Here is a 17,300-nt window from a genome sequence, read left to right on the forward strand (position 1 = left end):
GGCGGGGGCTTCCTGGATGAGATTGTAACCCCCCAACAAATTCACCTTGCCTGCTGCCTAGACAGAGCCAATTTATCAAGACAGGGGAATTGGAACGGGGAAAGAGTGATTCACACAGAGCCGGCTGTGGGGGAGATCCGAGTTTTATTGTCAGTCAAATCAGTCTCCCAGAGCATTTGGGGATCAGAGTTTTTGAAGATAATTTGTAGAGGCTTGGGAAGTGGGGAATGCTGACTGGTCAGGTTGGAGATGGAATCACAGGGGGCCAAAGGGAGTTTTTCTTGCTGTCTTCTGTTCCTGGGTGGGATGGCAGAACTGGGTGAGCCACATTACCGGTCTGGGTGGTGTCAGCTGATCCATCCACTTCAGGGTCTGCAAAATACCTTAAGCACTGCTCTTAGGTTTTACAATAGTGATGTTATCCCCAGGAGCAATTTGGAGAGGTTCAAACTCTTGGAGCCAGAGGCTGCATGACCCTAAACTGTAATTTCTAATCTTGTAGCTCATCTGTTAGTCTTGCAAAAACAGACTGGTCCCCACCAGGCAAGAAAGGGGTCTTTTTGGAAAAGTGCTATTACCAATTTGGTTTCAGAGTCAAACGATTAACTGAATTCCTTCCCAAAATTAGTTTGGCTTGTGTCCAGGAATGAACAAGGACAGCTTAAAGGTTAGAAGCAAGATGGAGTCAGTTAGGTCTGATTTCTTTCACTGTCATGATTTCCTCATTTACAGTTTTTGCAAAGGTGGTTTCAGGATGGCTAAGCCAACATCTCAAGGATGAGTAAGATCAAGCCAGGTAAAGGAGGGGGAAAAGTGTTTTAGGCAAAGGGAACAGCATGTGCAAAGGCTCTTAGAGAGCATGTTAATTGAGGATATTAATGTAGTTCTGTGTGGTTAGAACAGAGATGTGGGGAGTAGGTGAGGTCAGCTGGGCTCAGATCCTGCAGCGCCCACCAGGCTTCAACATGAGGGCCAGAGAGGTCAGAAGACAGATACAGACAGTGGAGAGACCTGGCTATGTTTGTGTTTTAGAAAGATTGGGCCTGCTACCGTTTGGAGAACCCCTGTTCCAAGATATAAAATGGAGAACCAGAGAAGAAAAGGGTTTGTTCAGGGTCATAGAGCTAATCAGAGGGGGTAGGGCCTGGCCAAGAAGGACTTGGCGGGCAGGCATAATGGACCAGGAAAGGGGCAAAGGCAGCCTTGTTCAGGAGTCTCAAGGAGGCACGGGCACAGGGTGTCCACTAGGTGACAGCAGAGGCTGGTCCAAACTCCAGGGGCTTCCGGCAGTACCCACCCTGCTTTTCCACAAGCCTTCCTCTTTCCATTTCCCTGGTCTGGGCATCAGAGGGCCTCTCTCCTAACCCTCTTCTCCAGACCCCAGAGCAGCAAGGAGAGCCCTGGGTGTCAGGAGGCTCAGAGACTAGCCCTAGCTCCATTTCCCCTCTGCCATTGACATTGGGCAAATTCACAGATAAAAAATTGCTTGAGAACTTGAGTCTTTGGCTGTAGAAATGGAAGTGGCATTATTAGTCTACCAGGATCCACATTCTATAGTTAGATCTCCTGCTGAGCCTCTTGATCCTCCTTTAATGCTCCTTGTCCACCCACCCTCTTCATTCTATCTTGTGAGTTAGACTCCCAGAGACTCTCCAGGGCCCCAAGGCCCAGGCCAGCCCCAAGAGGGAAGGAAGGGATATAAGCTAAGTTCTCTGAGTTAGAGCCAACACAAACAGCCCATGTTTAAAGCTCAGCCAAGGGGCCTTGCGTAGAACAAAAGAGTGGATGTGTCGCAAGAGCTTTGGGCAAATGTGATCTCCTCCTGGGGCCTCCATTGTGAAATGAGGTGAAGAGTTCCTGGGTGTTTTCACTTCACTCCTGCTGGGCAGGGTCACCAGGTATAGTAAACAAAAACACAGGATGTGCAGTTAAATTAGAATTTCAGGTAACTAAAAAAATAATTGCAGCTAGGCGCGGTGGCTCATGCCTGTTATCCCAGCACTTTGGGAGGCCGAGGCAGGCAGATCACATGAGGTCAGGAGTTCAAGACCAGCCTGGCCAACATGGTGAAACCCCATCTCTACTAAAAATACAAAAATTAGGTGAGCGTGGTGGCAGGAGCCTGTAATCCAAGCTACTTGGGAGGCTGAGGCAAGAGAATCGCTTAAACCCAGGAGGTGGAGGTTGCAGTGAGCTGAGATTGTGCCACTGCACTCCAGCCTAGGCAACAGAGCAAACTCCATCTCCACTAAAAATACAAAAATTAGTCGGGTATGGTGGCACACGCCTGTAATCCCAGCTACTCGGGAGGCTGAAGCAGGAGAATTGCTTGAACTTGGGAGGTGGAGGTTGCAGTGAGCCGAGATCATACCGCTGCACTCCAGCCTGGGTGACAGAGCAAGACTCCATCTCAAAAAAACAAAAAAAAATTAAAATCATATGTCCAAAAACTTGTACATGAATGTTCATAGTAGCATTATTCATAATAGCCAAAGAGTGGAAACAACCCAAATGTCCACCAGCTGATGAATGGATAAACAAAATGTGGTATATCCATACAATGGAAAATTATCCAGTCATAAAAAGGAATGAAGTACAAATAGATGCTACAACCACAGATGAACCTTGGAAACATGCTAAATGAAAAGTGGCAATCACAAAAGACCACACATTGTACACTTCTTTAGATATGAAATGTATAGAATATGCAACTCTATAGAGACATAAAGTAGATTAGTGGTTTATAGGGGATGGGGGGAGAGAGGAAGGCAGAGTGACTTACAGGATTTCCTTTTGGGATGATGAAAATGTTCTGAAATTAGATAGTGGTGATGGTTGCACAACTATGGATATACTAAAAAACATTGAACTGTATACTTTAAATGGATGCATTGTATGGTATGTAAATTGCGTCTCAAAAGTTCTGTTACCAAAAAAAAAGTCAGATGGGGCTGTACTTATCTGAAGCCTTGACTGGGGCTTAAGGGTCTGCTTCCAAGTAGCTCACTCACAAGGATGTTAACAGCTTCAATTCCTCCCTCACCACATGGGCATCTTCATAGGGCTGCTTGAATGTCCTTTTTGTTTTTTGTTTTGTTTTTCTTTTGCCTTGCTTTTGAGGCAGTGAGATCCTGCAACTCTGCTGCAGTTGGAGTGCAGTGGTACAATCATGGTTCCCTGGAGCTTTAACCTCCTGGGCACAAGCAATCCTCCCATCTCAGCCTCCCAAATAGCTGGACCGCAGGTGTGTGCCACTATGCCCAGCTAACTGTTTTCTTTTGTTGTTTTTTTTGTTTTTGTTTGTTTGTTTGTTTGTTTTTTTGAGACGGGGTCTTGCCATGTTAGTCAGGCTGGTTTCAAACTCCTGGTCTCAAGCAACCCTCCTGCCTCAGCCTCCCAAAGTGTCGGGATTACAGGTGTAAGCCACCACACCTGGTCCTGCTTGAATGTCTTTGTGACATGTCAGCTGGCTTCCACAGAGTCATCCAGGAAGAAGAGCAAGAAGTCAGGCACAATGCCTGTTATGACTTAGTCTCAGAAGTTACCTCACTTCCACCACATTTTATTTGTTAGAAGCAAGTCACTAAATATAGCTCATACTCAAGGTAGGGGAATTAGGCTCCACCGTTTGAAAGGAGGAGTATCAAAGAATTTCTGCACATCTTTTTAAACCACCACAGCTTCTAATGTTGCTCTGTGACCTAGAATGATTTCTGTATTGTCCCTGACTCCCCATCTCTCTCTGTCTCTCTTTTATTCTAGTTTAATATGCTATTGAATTGTATAATGTGTTTCTTCCCATCTACTGAGATGTTTAGTTTTAGACACAAGTTGCGTCTCATTCTTTGTTCCCTCAACTTAGGGCTGGGCTTCGTTGATGGCAGGTATGCTAGAGGCTGAACTACCTGGAAATCTTACAGGCATGGTCCTATAGCCATAGATTTGTACTCCATAACCCTAGGATCTCCTGGAAGAAGACTGCCTTCTGGGCTTCCTCCCCAGAGGCCTGACTCTGTCTGTCTTACTGGGTTTCCTCTCCTGGTCTGCAGCGGGGACTGCCCCAGCAAATGGGTGGGTACTTTCCCAGATGTGGCAGCAGTCTTCTAACAACCTCCAGTCGCAGCACCATCAGGATCTGCAGAGCAGAAGCCACTGTCTTCCTGGGAAGCCCCCCAGCCAAAGTCTGGTCACAGCTGGGACACTAGGGCTTGGCCATTTCTGCCCAACTGTGACTCTTCTACAGGCAGTCTTTGCACCAGAGCTCCCTGTTGGCTGGCTGAGACTTTTTCAGAATGGCACTGCAACATGAGGCTCTTCTCAACCAACCCTCCTTCCCCTCTCTTCCCATAGATGTCAGATCTGAAACATGGTCGGAAGGCTTTCCCTGCCCAGTCCTGCTTCTTCCCCCTTTATCTTTCATAGACATTTCCTCTGATAAATCTCTTGCACCTCTAACTCTAGCTTGGCAGCAGTTTCCTAGAGGACCCAGCTGACACCCAGGCCCTGGCCCCTCTCTGTGGCTGCCAGATCCCAGTTCCCCGGGGACATGAATTCCCTCTCCACCCCTTCTGACTGCTCTATTCCCTCTCCCTTCCTCTCTCTTTCACAGGCTGTGTCCAGAGTCTCAACCTGTGCCTGGTACATAGTAGACTCAGTAACTACTTGTTTTTGAATGAACACAGAATACTCTGGAGCTAGGCACAGCCCGCCCCATTCTCCTGGCATAGAGAGCCACAGAGAGGCCCCTGGGTAAGGCTGGGAGTGCCAGCTCTATGGGGCAGAGGGAAGGCACCCTTCAGGCCACTGGGGAAGGAAGGCCTGAAGCTGGGAGGCTGTGGGAGAGCCAAGAGTCTCCCAGGCCCCAGAGAGGCCCTCCCCACACGCCAGGGGAAGTTGAAGCTGGCTTCCCTCTGGATCTGCTGGGTGAGCCACTCCTCTTCTTGGGCCTTACTCCACACCTCTCAACTATGGGATGAGAAGCCCCACCCTGCCTGTCTCCCCAGGGAGGGGCAGGGGTAGTGAGCTTCAGGTGAAGTCATGTCTGGGAAAACATGAATGGGAAAGGGCAGGGCACATGGGGTTAGGGGGTTTGCCCTCTGTGTTCCTGGGCCTGGGGTCACGGTGTGGAGGGGACAGAGCAGAGAAAGGAAGAAGAGAGAAGAATTAGGAGAGAGAGAGAGAGGTGGAAACACAGAAGGAGAGAGGGAGAGAGACCCAGACACAGACACACGGACACACAGAGAGGCAAACAAAAGACAGAGGAAAAAATGAGAGACAGAGAGGAAGGAAATGAGAGCTAGAGGAGGCGGTGAGGGGAAAAAAGGAGAGAAACCAAAAGACAATGAAACAGAAAGAGGAAAACTGAGAGACGGGGGAGGAAATGAGGGAGGGAAAGAGAGAAATTAAGAAAGCAATGTGAAAGACTGGGTGCGGTGGCTCATGCCTGTAATCCCAGCACTTTGGGAGGCCGAGGCGGGCGGATCACAAAGTCAGGAGTTCAAGACCAGCCTTGCCAACGTGGTGAAACTCCATCTCTACTAAAAATACAAAAATTGTCCAGGTGTGGTGGTGGGCGCCTGTAATCCCAGCTACTTGGGAGGCTGAGGCAGGAGAATCGCTTGAACCCAGGAGGCAGAGGTTGCAGTGAGCCAAGATTGAGCCCTTACACCCCAGCCTGGGTGACAGAGCATGACTGTGTCTCAGAAAAAAAAAAAAAAAAAGCAATGGGAAAAAGAGGTAAAGAGAGAGAGAAGCACAGAGAGATACTCATAGAGATGGAAGGGCAGAAACATGAGAAAGAGAAATAGGGAGGTAAGAAGGCACAGAGAGAGAGAGAGAGGCGAGGGGAATGAAGCAGAATGGGACAATGAAAAACTGTAAAGAGAGACAGAGGAGAGAGAGACAGAAAAAAATGGAGAGAAAATCAGATGGAGAGTTAGAGAGGGAGACAGAAACATGGAGAGAACAGACTTGGAGGAGGTAGGAAAAAATGAGAATCAAAGCCAGAGAGAGAAAGAGACCAAGAGACAGAGGGATGGGAGAGAAGCCAAAAAGGAGACAATGCGTGCTGGAGACGGATGGCGAGAGACAGGGATAGACGATCACACAGGGAGGAAGCCGGGAGGCTTCCTGGAAGGCAGGACCCCTCCTTCTCTCATGAACCCCCACCCCTACTCCCCATTGGCTCCTACTGCACCCTGCCCTACCCAGACAGGTGGAGAGCCGGAGAAAAGCCTCAGACCCCCTTCCATCTGCAGGACCCAGGCCTTCCTGTCTTGCTGGTTTGGGCCCTCTGCTCCGGGGCCTCTGAGGGACACCCAGGTGGCAGGCAGGATTCTGAGCCTGTCCTGTGGCTGACTGACATGTCTCTGGGTGGAGTCTGGACAGAAAGCTCAGTGACACCTTCCCTCAAGGCCTGGGCAAGCTCCAGCCTGCTGCTCTTTGGGACCCAGACTGGAAAAGACCTCAAAGGTCAACTCCACTGTACTTCTCACTGTACAGAGGGGGAAACTGAGTCCCAGAAAGGGACAGGGACAAGCCTGGAGTGGCCCAGGCAGGTAGAGTCCTGGCCACTCTTCCCACAGTTGCCATCTAGCCCGAGCTCTCAGATATCACAGATGCTGTGGCTCCAAAATCTTGGGACTTGCTTTCTCCTGAGTAAATGGCTTCCTGGCCAGGGGTATCCTGAGGCTTTAGTGATGGTGTTTTGGGTGCCAGGAACTGTGCTGGGAATCTAACCCAACATCCTGTGAAGTGACTACTGTGATTATGCCCATGATACAGATGAGGAAACTAAGACTCAGAGAAATTAAGATTTCCAAGCCTAGGGTCAGTGCGGAAACCCAAGCTGGATCTGTATGACCTCGAAAGCTGGGCTCCTGGTGTCACACCTCCCAGCTTCCCCAGGTGATGGGCAGGGAAGCGCTCAGCAATGTGGAAAAGGAGGCAGAGGTGGGTGACAGTTCCTATGATGGGAGGAAGTCTCAGCATGATGGGTTTTCAAACATCAGAACTCTTTGCAGAGGGACTCACCTTTGTTCAGCTACATCCTTGCCCTTGGGGATCCCAAGTCTACCTTCTCTGCCACCAGTCGCTGTGCTCCACACCCCCTTTCTCAGCCTCTGGGGAGAAGGGGCTTGGCCCCTGGACTACCCCTACCCTCTTTCCCTTCTCTTCATTGTTCCTAGCTAGACCCTTTGAGCCACAGGCCCAGGCTGGTTCTGAAACTACAGGGATGGACCTGCCAGTCCTGCAGCCCCCTTCCACCTCTGCCACACAGTGAGCTCCCCTTCCCCAGCTCTGCCCCTGGCTTTACCTCACTGGGGCTCATCCCCTGGAAGAGACTCAGATGGAACCTGGGGCAGGGGGAGGTTAGAGAAGCAGCAGGCTAATGGGCAGATAGATGACAGACAAGTCACTGTCCTGGTCAGCCCTGACTCCCAGCCAGACCCCCAAGAACTACACTCCCATCCTCTAAGCCCTCCTCAGCTGAAGCCTGTCCCCTGAGGTTTTCCCACCCTCACTGCGCCTCGGTTTCTTCATCTGCACTATGGGTGTAAACACCCTGGCCTTACTAGACGGTTGGAAGCTGGGCTTTGGGACCCAGGAACAAGCCCTGGGTGTAGCCCCTTCCTGATGGAGAGACTCCTGTCTCATGAGGCACACATGATGCCTGCTGTGTCCCCCAGGTGGCCAGCAATGGAGGTGGCCACAGACATATACCATGGGCCACTCTCTGCCACTCTGGGGACCATAGTTCCTTCAAATCCAGAGCATCAGCCCTGCTCTATGCGGCTCTCAAGGCCTGTTCCCGCTGTGTCTTCCCCAGTTATCAGACCAGGAGGGTTGCTGAAAGGCTAGGCCCATGCTTGGAGTCCTAGGAAGTGGGGAGCCCTGGGGCCCTGTCCCCTGAGTATGCCTTTCTAAGAACCAGGACTTGGCAGGGGAGCACCTCGGTAGCACTCCCTTTCCCAGAAGCCTTGGGAGCTCCCAGAGTGGTAGCTTCAGAGCCCCAGCCCTGCCCTCACCTCCTTCACCCAGCTCTGGCAGAGGCCCATGGCCCCCTGCCAACCTGATGGAGGTGGGTGTGGCAGCCACGACAGTGGTAAGGGTGACAAGGGTGGGTTCTAGGGGACTCCCCCAAGCTCCTGAACCCTTTTCCTTCCCTTCAAGGAGATGCGAAAGCCCCCACCTGGTCCCCATCCCACAGCTTAAGGCTTTGGCTCCCACAGTCCCCATCCAGGCAGGCTGGCAGCAGGTGACTGGATAGCGCTGGGAAGGGCAGGCAGAATGGGGGCGTGGGCCCTGGCAAGTGCACTCCTCAGCCAATCAGCATCCTGCCCGGCCGGTAGATTCGGTTACAAGCCCAAGATCACCCCATACTCCAGCCTCTTTCCTCCTCCTCCAGCAGCTCCATTCATTGGTCCCGCAGCACCGGGCCTGCTGGGTTCCGCTTCCGTTCCACTGCTCAGCTGCCGCCTCGTGGGGCCACCAAGGGCAGGCATCCCAGGGGCTTTGTCTGACTGGACTGGGCCAGTGCAGAATGGGGGTTCTGGAAGGGCTGTTCGGGATGCTGGGCTTCCTGGGGGTGGCCCTGGGGGGCTCCCCTGCCCTCCACTGGTACAGGACCTCCTGCCACTTGAACAAGCCCGTCCCTGGCAACCCACTGGGGTCCCTGAGCTTCCTGGCCAAGGATGCTCAGGGACTGACCCTGATCCATGCCCGCTGGGATGCGCATAGGAGGCTGCAGGCATGTAGCTGGGAAGATGAGCCGGAGCTCACTGCAGCCTACGGTGCCCTCTGTTCTCATGACACTGCCCGGAGCTCCTTCATCCACGCCCCTGGACCTGAGCTGCAGAGAGCACTGGCCACTCTTCTGAGTCAGTGGGAGGCATGCCGAGGGCCTGAGGAGAGTCCAGCAGGGGCTAGGAAGAAGCGAGCAGCAGGGCAGAGTGGAGTCCCTGGTGGAGGGCACCAGCGAGAGAAGAGAGGATGGACCATGCCTGGCACACTGTGGTGTGGAGTTGGAGACTCTGCTGGGAACTCCTCAGAGCTGGGTGAGCCATAAGGGGTGTGTGGGCTGGGGGTTCTGATCAGGGAAGCGAGGTTTCTTTAGCCCCTGCCCTTACTCTCCTAGGCTGTGTGTCCGTGGGAGAGTGACTTGACCATGGTGAACCCCAATTTCCTTATCTATAAAGTGAGGGTAATCACAAATCTCCTCATGGGGTGCTTAAATGAGGTCATGGTTGGGGAAGGTCTTATTCCAACCTGGGAGTCCTCATTAAATACCATCCGAGGGACTGGGCAGACTGGGGGAGCATCCAGGCTCAACTGAGCCAAAAAGCCATTACCCTGGAGGAGGCTTCGTGGGCATGGGGTTCCCAGTGGAATGGATGCTGAGACCAAAGGCCTGGCTTCAAATCCCAACTCAGCACATACAAGCTGAGCAAGTCACTTCCCCTCTCTGAGCCTGTTTCCTCACCTGTAAAGGTGATACCTCCCTTTCAGGGCTGGCTGTGAGCCTGGATATGGGAAGTGCCAGGCATGTGGAAAATGCTTCGTAAAGAGTGCTATTGCTTAGATGGTAATAAACATAGACGAATTTCTTACACTTTCAGTACAGATGTCTGTGCATTTGTGTGCAGGGTTGGGGGAGGACCTGGCACCTGAGTCAGAGCAGGTTGGCATCCTGGCAACACCTCCTTGTGCCAATGAGAAAGGTTGCACCCTGCCTGTTTGCCATTTCGTCATACACACATTCATAATTTTGGATTTTATTTGGGGCGCGGGCTTGGGAACTCTGGAGGCAGACTCCAGTTCCCCCGAGGAAGACCTTTCCATGTATTTATGGGTGGCCTGCCTGGCATTTAGAGTTGCCCAACAGGGGCTGCAGCTTGGGTTCTCTTTTCCAACTTTGAAACTCTGAGAGTCCCACAGAAGGGAGAGTGACTGGTCTGAGGACCCCCATGGCATTTGTGTCAGGGCTGGGATGAGAACCAGGTCTCTACCCTCTTGCTACCAGGGGAGCATAGCTGGTGCGTGATGCTTAGGACCCTGCTGAGCTGGTGCCCCCTCCCCTCCCTGCAGGGGTCTTCCAGGGACCTGATCTCTGTTGCCGGGAACATGACCGCTGCCCACAGAACATCTCACCCTTGCAGCACAACTACGGCATCCGAAACTACCGATTCCACACCATCTCCCACTGTGACTGTGACACCAGGTTGGTGGCAGGCAGCGAGGGCCCAGAGCTCAGGGACAGGGCAGAGTTACCCAGTCCCTGGGTAACTAGACATTGGGATTGCAGAGGATCTTAAAGGTCAGCCAGCTTGGACCCCACAGTGCAGGTAGGAAAGCTGAGGCCAGAGAGAAGGGACACTTGGACCCCAAACCACCCAACTGGTAGTGGCAGGGTGGGCTGGGGGAGGAGTCAGACAGCCCTCCATGCCCCACGGTCCTGAGTATCTGCTCTGGGCAGGTTCCAGCAATGCCTGCAGAACCAGCGCGACTCCATCTCCGACATCGTGGGCGTGGCCTTCTTCAACGTGCTGGAGATCCCCTGCTTTGTGCTGGAGGAGCAGGAGGCGTGTGTGGCGTGGTACTGGTGGGGCGGGTATGTGGCCACCCCCTTGAGTCTCTTTCCAGACAGAGAGGGATCCCAGGCTCCAAACCTGGTGAGGGAGACCTATCTGTCTGTCTGTCTTCCAGAGAATGATGTCCCATTCTGTATGTCCTCTCCTGAGGGCCCGGGATGCAGACCCTTCTTGGGTGTCCCCCACAACCCAGTGGGATGGGGGATGGGACCGGCAGGGGATTGCTCTCCGTGGAGATGACCCTGGGGGCTTCTGGGAGGGGGGATTTCTAGTCACCAATTGCCACCAACTGCCACCCCCCAGGTGTAGGACATACGGCACAGTGTCCCTCGCTCGCCTTCAGCCCAGGACCTTCTACAATGCCTCCTGGAGCTCCTGGGCCACCTCCCCAACTCCCAGCTCCCAGAGCCCAGCCCCTCCCAAGCCTCGACAGAAGCAGCACCTTCGAAAGTGGCCACCACAGCAGAAAGGGTCCAAGCACCCCAGCAAAGCCAACACCACAGTCCTCCAGGACCCTATGGTCTCTCCCAGGCTTGATGTGGCCCCTACAGGCCTCCAGGGCCCACAGGGTGGCCTAAAACCTCAGGGTGAGCTCAGAACCTAGGCTTGGGGGTTCCTGACTTGAGGGGGTATCCCTGCCTCTGTTTGGGGGTAGCCATGTGTTGCCTCTTTTCCTGCCCCAGTTTCCTCCTGGGATCTCCCAGCCTTTCCCATCAAATCGCACTGCAGCACTGGATTTTCATAATCCACAAATGTGACCACATCATGCCCCACTGTGCACCCACCACCACTCCTCATCTCGGCCAATGATGTCCGGACACCCAGAGGCCCTCAAGCCTTGGCCCCGCAGACCCTACCCCCAGTCAAAACTCTAGTTTCACGAACTTCACTTGGTTCCTCAAAAGCACCAGGCTCTCCTACCACGAGGCCTTTGCACATGCTGTTCCTCCTCTCCTCCTCTTCTCTCCCAGCCTCAGTTTAGCAGCCTCTGCCTCCTGGAAGCCCTTTTTGACTAACATCAGTATTCTGGGCGTCCCCCATGGCAGTACTACTGTTTGGGGACTTGGCGTTAGGGAGGCACTCCCACAAGGGCAGCACACTGAGGGCACAGAGACTCTCAGAAGGCATGAAATGGAAGGAGGCTGTGTGTGTGACTGAGCACATGTGCTGGCGTTTCTCCTGGATGGCGCAGGCATTGGTGGGGCCTCCCTGGTGGACTGGGCTCCCATCAACACCACACCCACCCCTCAGGTGCCCGCCGGGTCTGCCGCAGCTTCCGCCGCCACCTGGACCAGTGTAAGCACCAGATTGGACCCCAGGAAATCAAGTTCCAGCTGCTCAACAGCGCCCAAGAGCCCCTCTTCCACTGCAACTGCACGCGCCGGTGAGGCCCCTTTGAACCCCTGTGGGGTGGGCTGCCTGCTGCCAGGCATGGGAAGGGGCCCCTGGCTGGCAAGGCCCTACCCCGGCCTGAGCCTGCCTCTGTTCTCAGTCTGGCACGCTTCCTGAGGCTCCACAGCCCATCTGAGGTTACCAACATGCTTTGGGAGCTGCTGGGCACAACCTGCTTCAAGCTGGCCCCTCCACTGGACTGTGTGGAAGGCAAAGAGTAAGTGATGTCAGAGCCAGGAGGGATAGGGGGCTTTTCTCAAGGGATAGGTTGCCTGTACCCGCTTTGGGTGTTTGGGCCAAGGGGGTAAGGGAAGGGATCGGGAGACCTCTGAGCTCCCATCCATAGCCTCATCCCTCTACCCCCTACTGCCCCAGGTCCAGTGCTGCAGTTGGCCTCTGTGGGTTGCATCTTGGCTATGTCATTTGATTCCCACGTGACCTTGGCAATTGGTTCACCTTTCCAAGTTTTCACGTCTTTGTCTGTAAAATGGTCGTAGGAACTAAGGAAATGGCAGGATGCAGGTAGGTCAATCCCTGCCTGGCACACAGCAAAATGTGTACTTAACTCACTCCTAATCCACAATCTCATTTGGTCTTGAACTCCTGGACTCAAGCGATCCTCCCATCTCAGCCTCCTGAAGTGCTGGGATTACAGGCGTGAGCCACGGTGCCCTGCTTTCATTTGGATTCTGATTCTCAAAGCCAGTTCCTTCTTAACTTTCCTATTTCATAGATGAGGAAACTGAGGCTTCTGGCTCAGGTTTCCACAGCCAGCTAGTGGCAGATCCCAGGCCTCCAGGTACCAGCGTGGTTTATTATACCCTTTCTCCATGAAACCCACCCCTCTCTGCCTTGCTGGTGACTCTGGCTCCAGCCCTCTCTCTCTCTGGGCCTCAGCCCCCCTGTCTGCAGAGTAGGGTGGGATCCTTGTCAGCCCTGATCATCTGCCCCACTTTTCTCTCCTTACAGCTGTTCCAGAGACCCTAGGGCCATCAAGGTGTCAGCCCGGCACTTGCGGAGGCTTCAGCAGAGGCTACGCCAGCTCCAGCATAAAGGCACAGAAGAGAGGCAGGCATGGCCTTCAGAGCCCCTGAGAGGCCCCGTGTCATTCTACAACCAGTGCCTGCAGCTAACCCAGGCAGCCAGGAGACCCAACGGGCAGCAGAAATCCTGGAGCCAGTGACCTCAGTTTCAGCTTTCCTGGGTACCAGCCTGGACCTTGCCCGTAGCTTTGCCAGGCGCTAGGAATCTCAGCCTTCCCTCCATAGGTTAGACTGAAGCATGGCAGAGGCTGTTGTGGACAATCAAGAGGCTGAATGAGGGGATCTCAAGGCCCAAATGCTGGAGCACATTATGACACAACTCTTCTCTGCCTGGATGTGGTGTTCAGGAAGCTCATTCTGATGCCCTAGGCTTTGGTGACTGCTGCAATGTGAAGTTCCCATACAGATGGGAATGGGGAAAGGGTAACTTATTGCAGCAGACCCAGGCACTACCAGGAGGAGGTACATGTATGTCCACATTGCAAAAATAATACATGCCTCAAAAACCTGCCTAGGGGAGCCCCAGTGCCTGGGTGCTGTGGCCTGGGGTAGCAGATGGGAAGTTAGGATGTCACAGAAATGTCTGTGTCTGAGTCCAGAATCGGGGTGGGTGTTGGAGAGGGCTTTCAGCTCCCTCCTTCCAGGGGGGCCCCTTCTTTTAACAGCTGCTGCGCCCTTCCTGGCGCAGCCCTAAACCTAAATTCAAATCTCCTCCATGCCCTTGAGCAAAGGACCTCCCTCTTGCACTCTAAGACTTAGTTTCCTCCCCTGAAAAAAGGGGGTGTCTAAACAGGATCTACCTCATAGGGTTGTTGAGGACTAAGTGAACCAATACATATACAGTGCTTAGCACTTAGTAAGTGTTCCCTCCCCGCGACACCTGGCTGAACTATGGTTTGTTGTCTGATCTTGAGAGGTTGATATAACCTCTTAAAAGCCTCAGTTTGCTTACCTGTGAAATAGGTCTAAGAACAGCACTGATCCCACAGGGTTGCAGTGCAAACTAAAGGAGATGGCATGTGTAATATATACAACTGGTGCCTGGTAAATATCGGTTCTGTCATTCCCTCACCTCTTTAGTCCCTGCCTCTGTCTACCCCCATCCCAAGACTACTAACAAGTAGGAAAGAGCCGAGAGTGAGGCTGGAGAATTTAATTCCTAACGGATGACCTCCAGGATTGGGAAATCTGCCAGAGCTCCCCCATTATCCCAGATGGAGGCCTGGGCGGGGCTTTGCTGATTGTCACAGTTGAGGTGCCAGGACTGAGCTTTGGGGGACCCCAGTTGTCCACCCCTGGCCAGGATAGAGGGGCAGGTGCAGATACAGCTAGAGGAGCAGCAGGAGAGAGGCAAGTGGACTTGCAAAAGATTGAGGCAGAACGGTGGTCACCTTGGCCCATCTGCCTGCCCCACCCTCAGGGCCCCAGGCCCCCTTCCTCCAGCCCCAGATGGCCCTGAGGACTGGGAGACAGGCTGTTGGGGGCCAGGACCTCCCGATCAGGTCCCCAGGAGCCACCACCACCAGGGTCTACAGTCTCTAGGCGCAAAGCGGGCAGCAGGCCCAGGCTTCGAGGCACAGCTGGTGGGAAGGCCCAGGGGCCAGGCAACCCAGAGGGCCCCTCTTCACTACTGCCCCGGCTGCTGCCATGACTGCTCCTGTCAGGAGCCACCCGGGACAGGCGGCGGCTCTGGGGTGAGGGGCTACGGCTGGCACCACGGCGTTCACGGGATGAGGGCCGTAGGGCAAGACCAGGGAACCTGGTCAGTCCCGGGCTGCGGCTGCGGTGTCGCTTGGACTTGCCAGGACTGGGGCTGCGGGATTTGGGTGCAAGGAGCTCCAGCGTGCTGTCATCCTCTCCCTCTGAGCTGGTGCTTGAGCTGTCTGTGCTGCTGCTGGCCAACTCCGAGGAAGGCAGCGAGATCTGGGGGAAATGCTGGTCACTGGGGCACCCTGCTCCCCAACCCAGCCACTGAGGCCTGACCTCCCGAGATCTACCTCTCTCGTTGGCAGATCTTGGGAGGTCAGTTTATTTGTCTGAGCTCAAGGAGCAGAAGGTAAGGGCTGTGGCATTTGATGAAAGTCTTTAGGCAGCCCCAGCCCAGCAGTCTGGCCTACTTACCTGGAAGGGTTCAGTGACGCCGATGAGGATGCTGTGGTTGTGGCTGTAGTAGCCCAGGATGAAGTCTCCGTGGCCCTTGGGCAGTGATTCCTCACTGAATGTTACCTGGTGGGCCCAGGGGTATAAGCCTAAGTTGGGGGTCAGGGAGGCCACCTGAGAGACCCCAAGGCGAGTCCTGAGGTCCCAAAGGCAACAGGGACTTCCCCTGACTCTTGCTCCTTTTAAGTACCTGGTAGGTATTCCCGTCCACATCTTCATGTTTGGCCCAGACATAAGCCACATAGTCCTTGCAATGGCGGAAACCCACCTGGGGGATCAGTGTTGTGGAATCAGTGTTGTACCCTATAATGTCTGATCCCAGCAGTCTCCCAGTGTGGCATCAAGATTTGGACAAGCCAGTGACCCCACCATGCTGTTCAGCCGCTCCTCCAGGCCCCTTGCTTCCCTGAGTCGCTGATCGCCACTGCCCCTCTCACCTGGTACAAGCCGATCCAGTCCCAGGAGCTGCGGGCAAACACTGTTTCCATGCGGTACCTCACCACCGCCTGCTCGGGCCGCACCCACTCATCTGCCACCTCCAGCCGCACCAGTGGCATGTCGTCCCTGAAGGCAAACTGTCCAGGCAAGGCAGGGGCAGGGGCCACATCAGGGGAGACCCTCTAGTATCCCACACACTTAGGGCTGTTGGGTCTTAGCACAAATTGCCTGAGACCAAGGGCCACTTTACAGACTGGGAAACTGAGGCAGAACAGGTCTAGTATAAATACCAAGCCCTGTGCTGCCTCCCAGCCCAGGGCTCCTTCTGCCCACAGCCTCCTTAGGGAGTGAGTGAGAACACAGCTTTGAAGCTAGTAGATCCTGGATTTGGCTCTGGCTCTGCCGTTGACAGGCTGGGTGAGTTCCTCAGCCTCTCTGAATGCTAGGGCCCTCATCTGTAAACTCAGAGACTCTTTTTTTTTTTTTTTCTTTTTCTGAGACGGAGTCTGGCTCTGTCACCCGGGCTGGAGTGCAGTGGTGTGATCTCGGCTCACTGCAACCTCCGCCTCCCGGGTTCAAGTGATTCTCCTGTCTCAGCCTCCCTAGTAGCTGGGACTACAGGCACCGCCACCATGCCTGGTTAATTTTCGTATTTTTAGTAGAGGTGAGGTTTCACTGTGTTGGCCAGGCTGTTCTTGAACTCCTGACCTCAAATGATCCACCCACCTCAGCCTCCCAAAGTGCTGGGATTATAGGCATGAGCCACCGTGCCTGGCCAAACTCAGAGACTCTTATTTTACTCTTGGAGTTGTTCAGCAGATTCAGTGAGATACCATTTGCAAAGCATCCCATAAATTTCCCAGTATACCAGTAAGTGTTCAATAAATGATTTATCTCTATGCTAGCAAGGAAGACCAGTAAAATCATATGATGCACTAGGTGTTTGGGGTAAGCTGAATATTCCTGAGCAGGCAAGAAGAGCTCTGAGTGGGAGGACGGAGACCTCAGTCCACTTCCAGGCTCTACCACTAACTCGCTATGTGACCTCAGGGCAGGCTCTAACCATCCCAAGGTTCAGTTTCTCCAACTGAGTCTAAGTACTAAGTGGCTACTATTACCTTGTCATCAGTCCATGAAGGAAAGTTATAACCATGAATATCCTTTCCCCAAGGTCAACCCAGACCCACCAGGGGTACCACCTGAATGGGTGGAGCTGCTGAGGTGGCAGGCTGCCAGGATATTGGCCCCACCTCTGTCCCTCAGGGAAGGGCTCAGTTGGTGCCAATTCCAGATCTTTGTCTGATCCCCTGTTTACCTAGTTTCAGGTTTCCCTCCCTCAGCTTCCGAGCCAAGCTGTTCCAGAAGTAACTGGCACATTCTTTCCCTGTTCCTGTGTTCCTAACAGCAGGGGCAGGCAAGGGTAGACCTTTGAAAAAGCCCTCCAAGGACTTGCAGCGTCAAAACCCCTACTGAGCCCTATTCTGACTGCATTGCCTTGGGTAAAAGATTTAAGTTCTCTGAGCCTCAGTTTCTCTCATCAGTAAAACAGAGAGGAGAACTGGGACATCTCAGGGCCTACTGAGGCATTCAAAGGGATGACATATGTAAAGTACACGACATGGGCCTGGCATGTAGTAGGTACTCACTCAATGGTAATTTTTTTTTTTTTTTTTTTTGA

General features: G+C 53.5%; 2 protein-coding genes across 6 annotated transcripts in view; one reads left to right on the forward strand and one right to left on the reverse strand.

Annotated features, from left to right (window-relative positions):
• The first annotated feature begins 8,417 nt into the window (after window positions 1-8,417).
• Window positions 8,418-13,333, forward strand: PLA2G3 (phospholipase A2, group III). Its single transcript, XM_011979035.1, has 7 exons — window positions 8,418-9,056; window positions 10,087-10,219; window positions 10,475-10,609; window positions 10,893-11,176; window positions 11,841-11,973; window positions 12,082-12,198; window positions 12,951-13,333. The coding sequence occupies exons 1-7, from the start codon at window positions 8,543-8,545 to the stop codon at window positions 13,162-13,164; spliced, it is 1,530 nt and encodes a 509-aa protein (XP_011834425.1). The 5' UTR covers window positions 8,418-8,542; the 3' UTR covers window positions 13,165-13,333.
• Window positions 13,334-14,162: 829 nt separating this feature from the next.
• The window catches only part of INPP5J (inositol polyphosphate-5-phosphatase J), a 12,314-nt gene continuing 9,176 nt past the window's right edge, over window positions 14,163-17,300 (reverse strand). For all 5 annotated transcript variants that reach the window (XM_011979039.1, XM_011979037.1, XM_011979040.1 and 2 more), the window contains 4 exons: window positions 15,622-15,759; window positions 15,375-15,452; window positions 15,146-15,250; window positions 14,163-14,947 (listed from right to left, as the gene is read on the reverse strand). In XM_011979039.1, the coding sequence (XP_011834429.1) occupies window positions 14,441-14,947; window positions 15,146-15,250; window positions 15,375-15,452; window positions 15,622-15,759 (828 nt within the window). In that variant the 3' untranslated portion in view covers window positions 14,163-14,440. The remainder of the gene's footprint in view (window positions 14,948-15,145; window positions 15,251-15,374; window positions 15,453-15,621; window positions 15,760-17,300) is intronic.

This window comes from Mandrillus leucophaeus, unplaced genomic scaffold, assembly GCF_000951045.1.
Source record: "Mandrillus leucophaeus isolate KB7577 unplaced genomic scaffold, Mleu.le_1.0 Scaffold2, whole genome shotgun sequence".
In the NCBI taxonomy this organism is placed as follows: Eukaryota; Metazoa; Chordata; class Mammalia; order Primates; family Cercopithecidae; genus Mandrillus; species Mandrillus leucophaeus.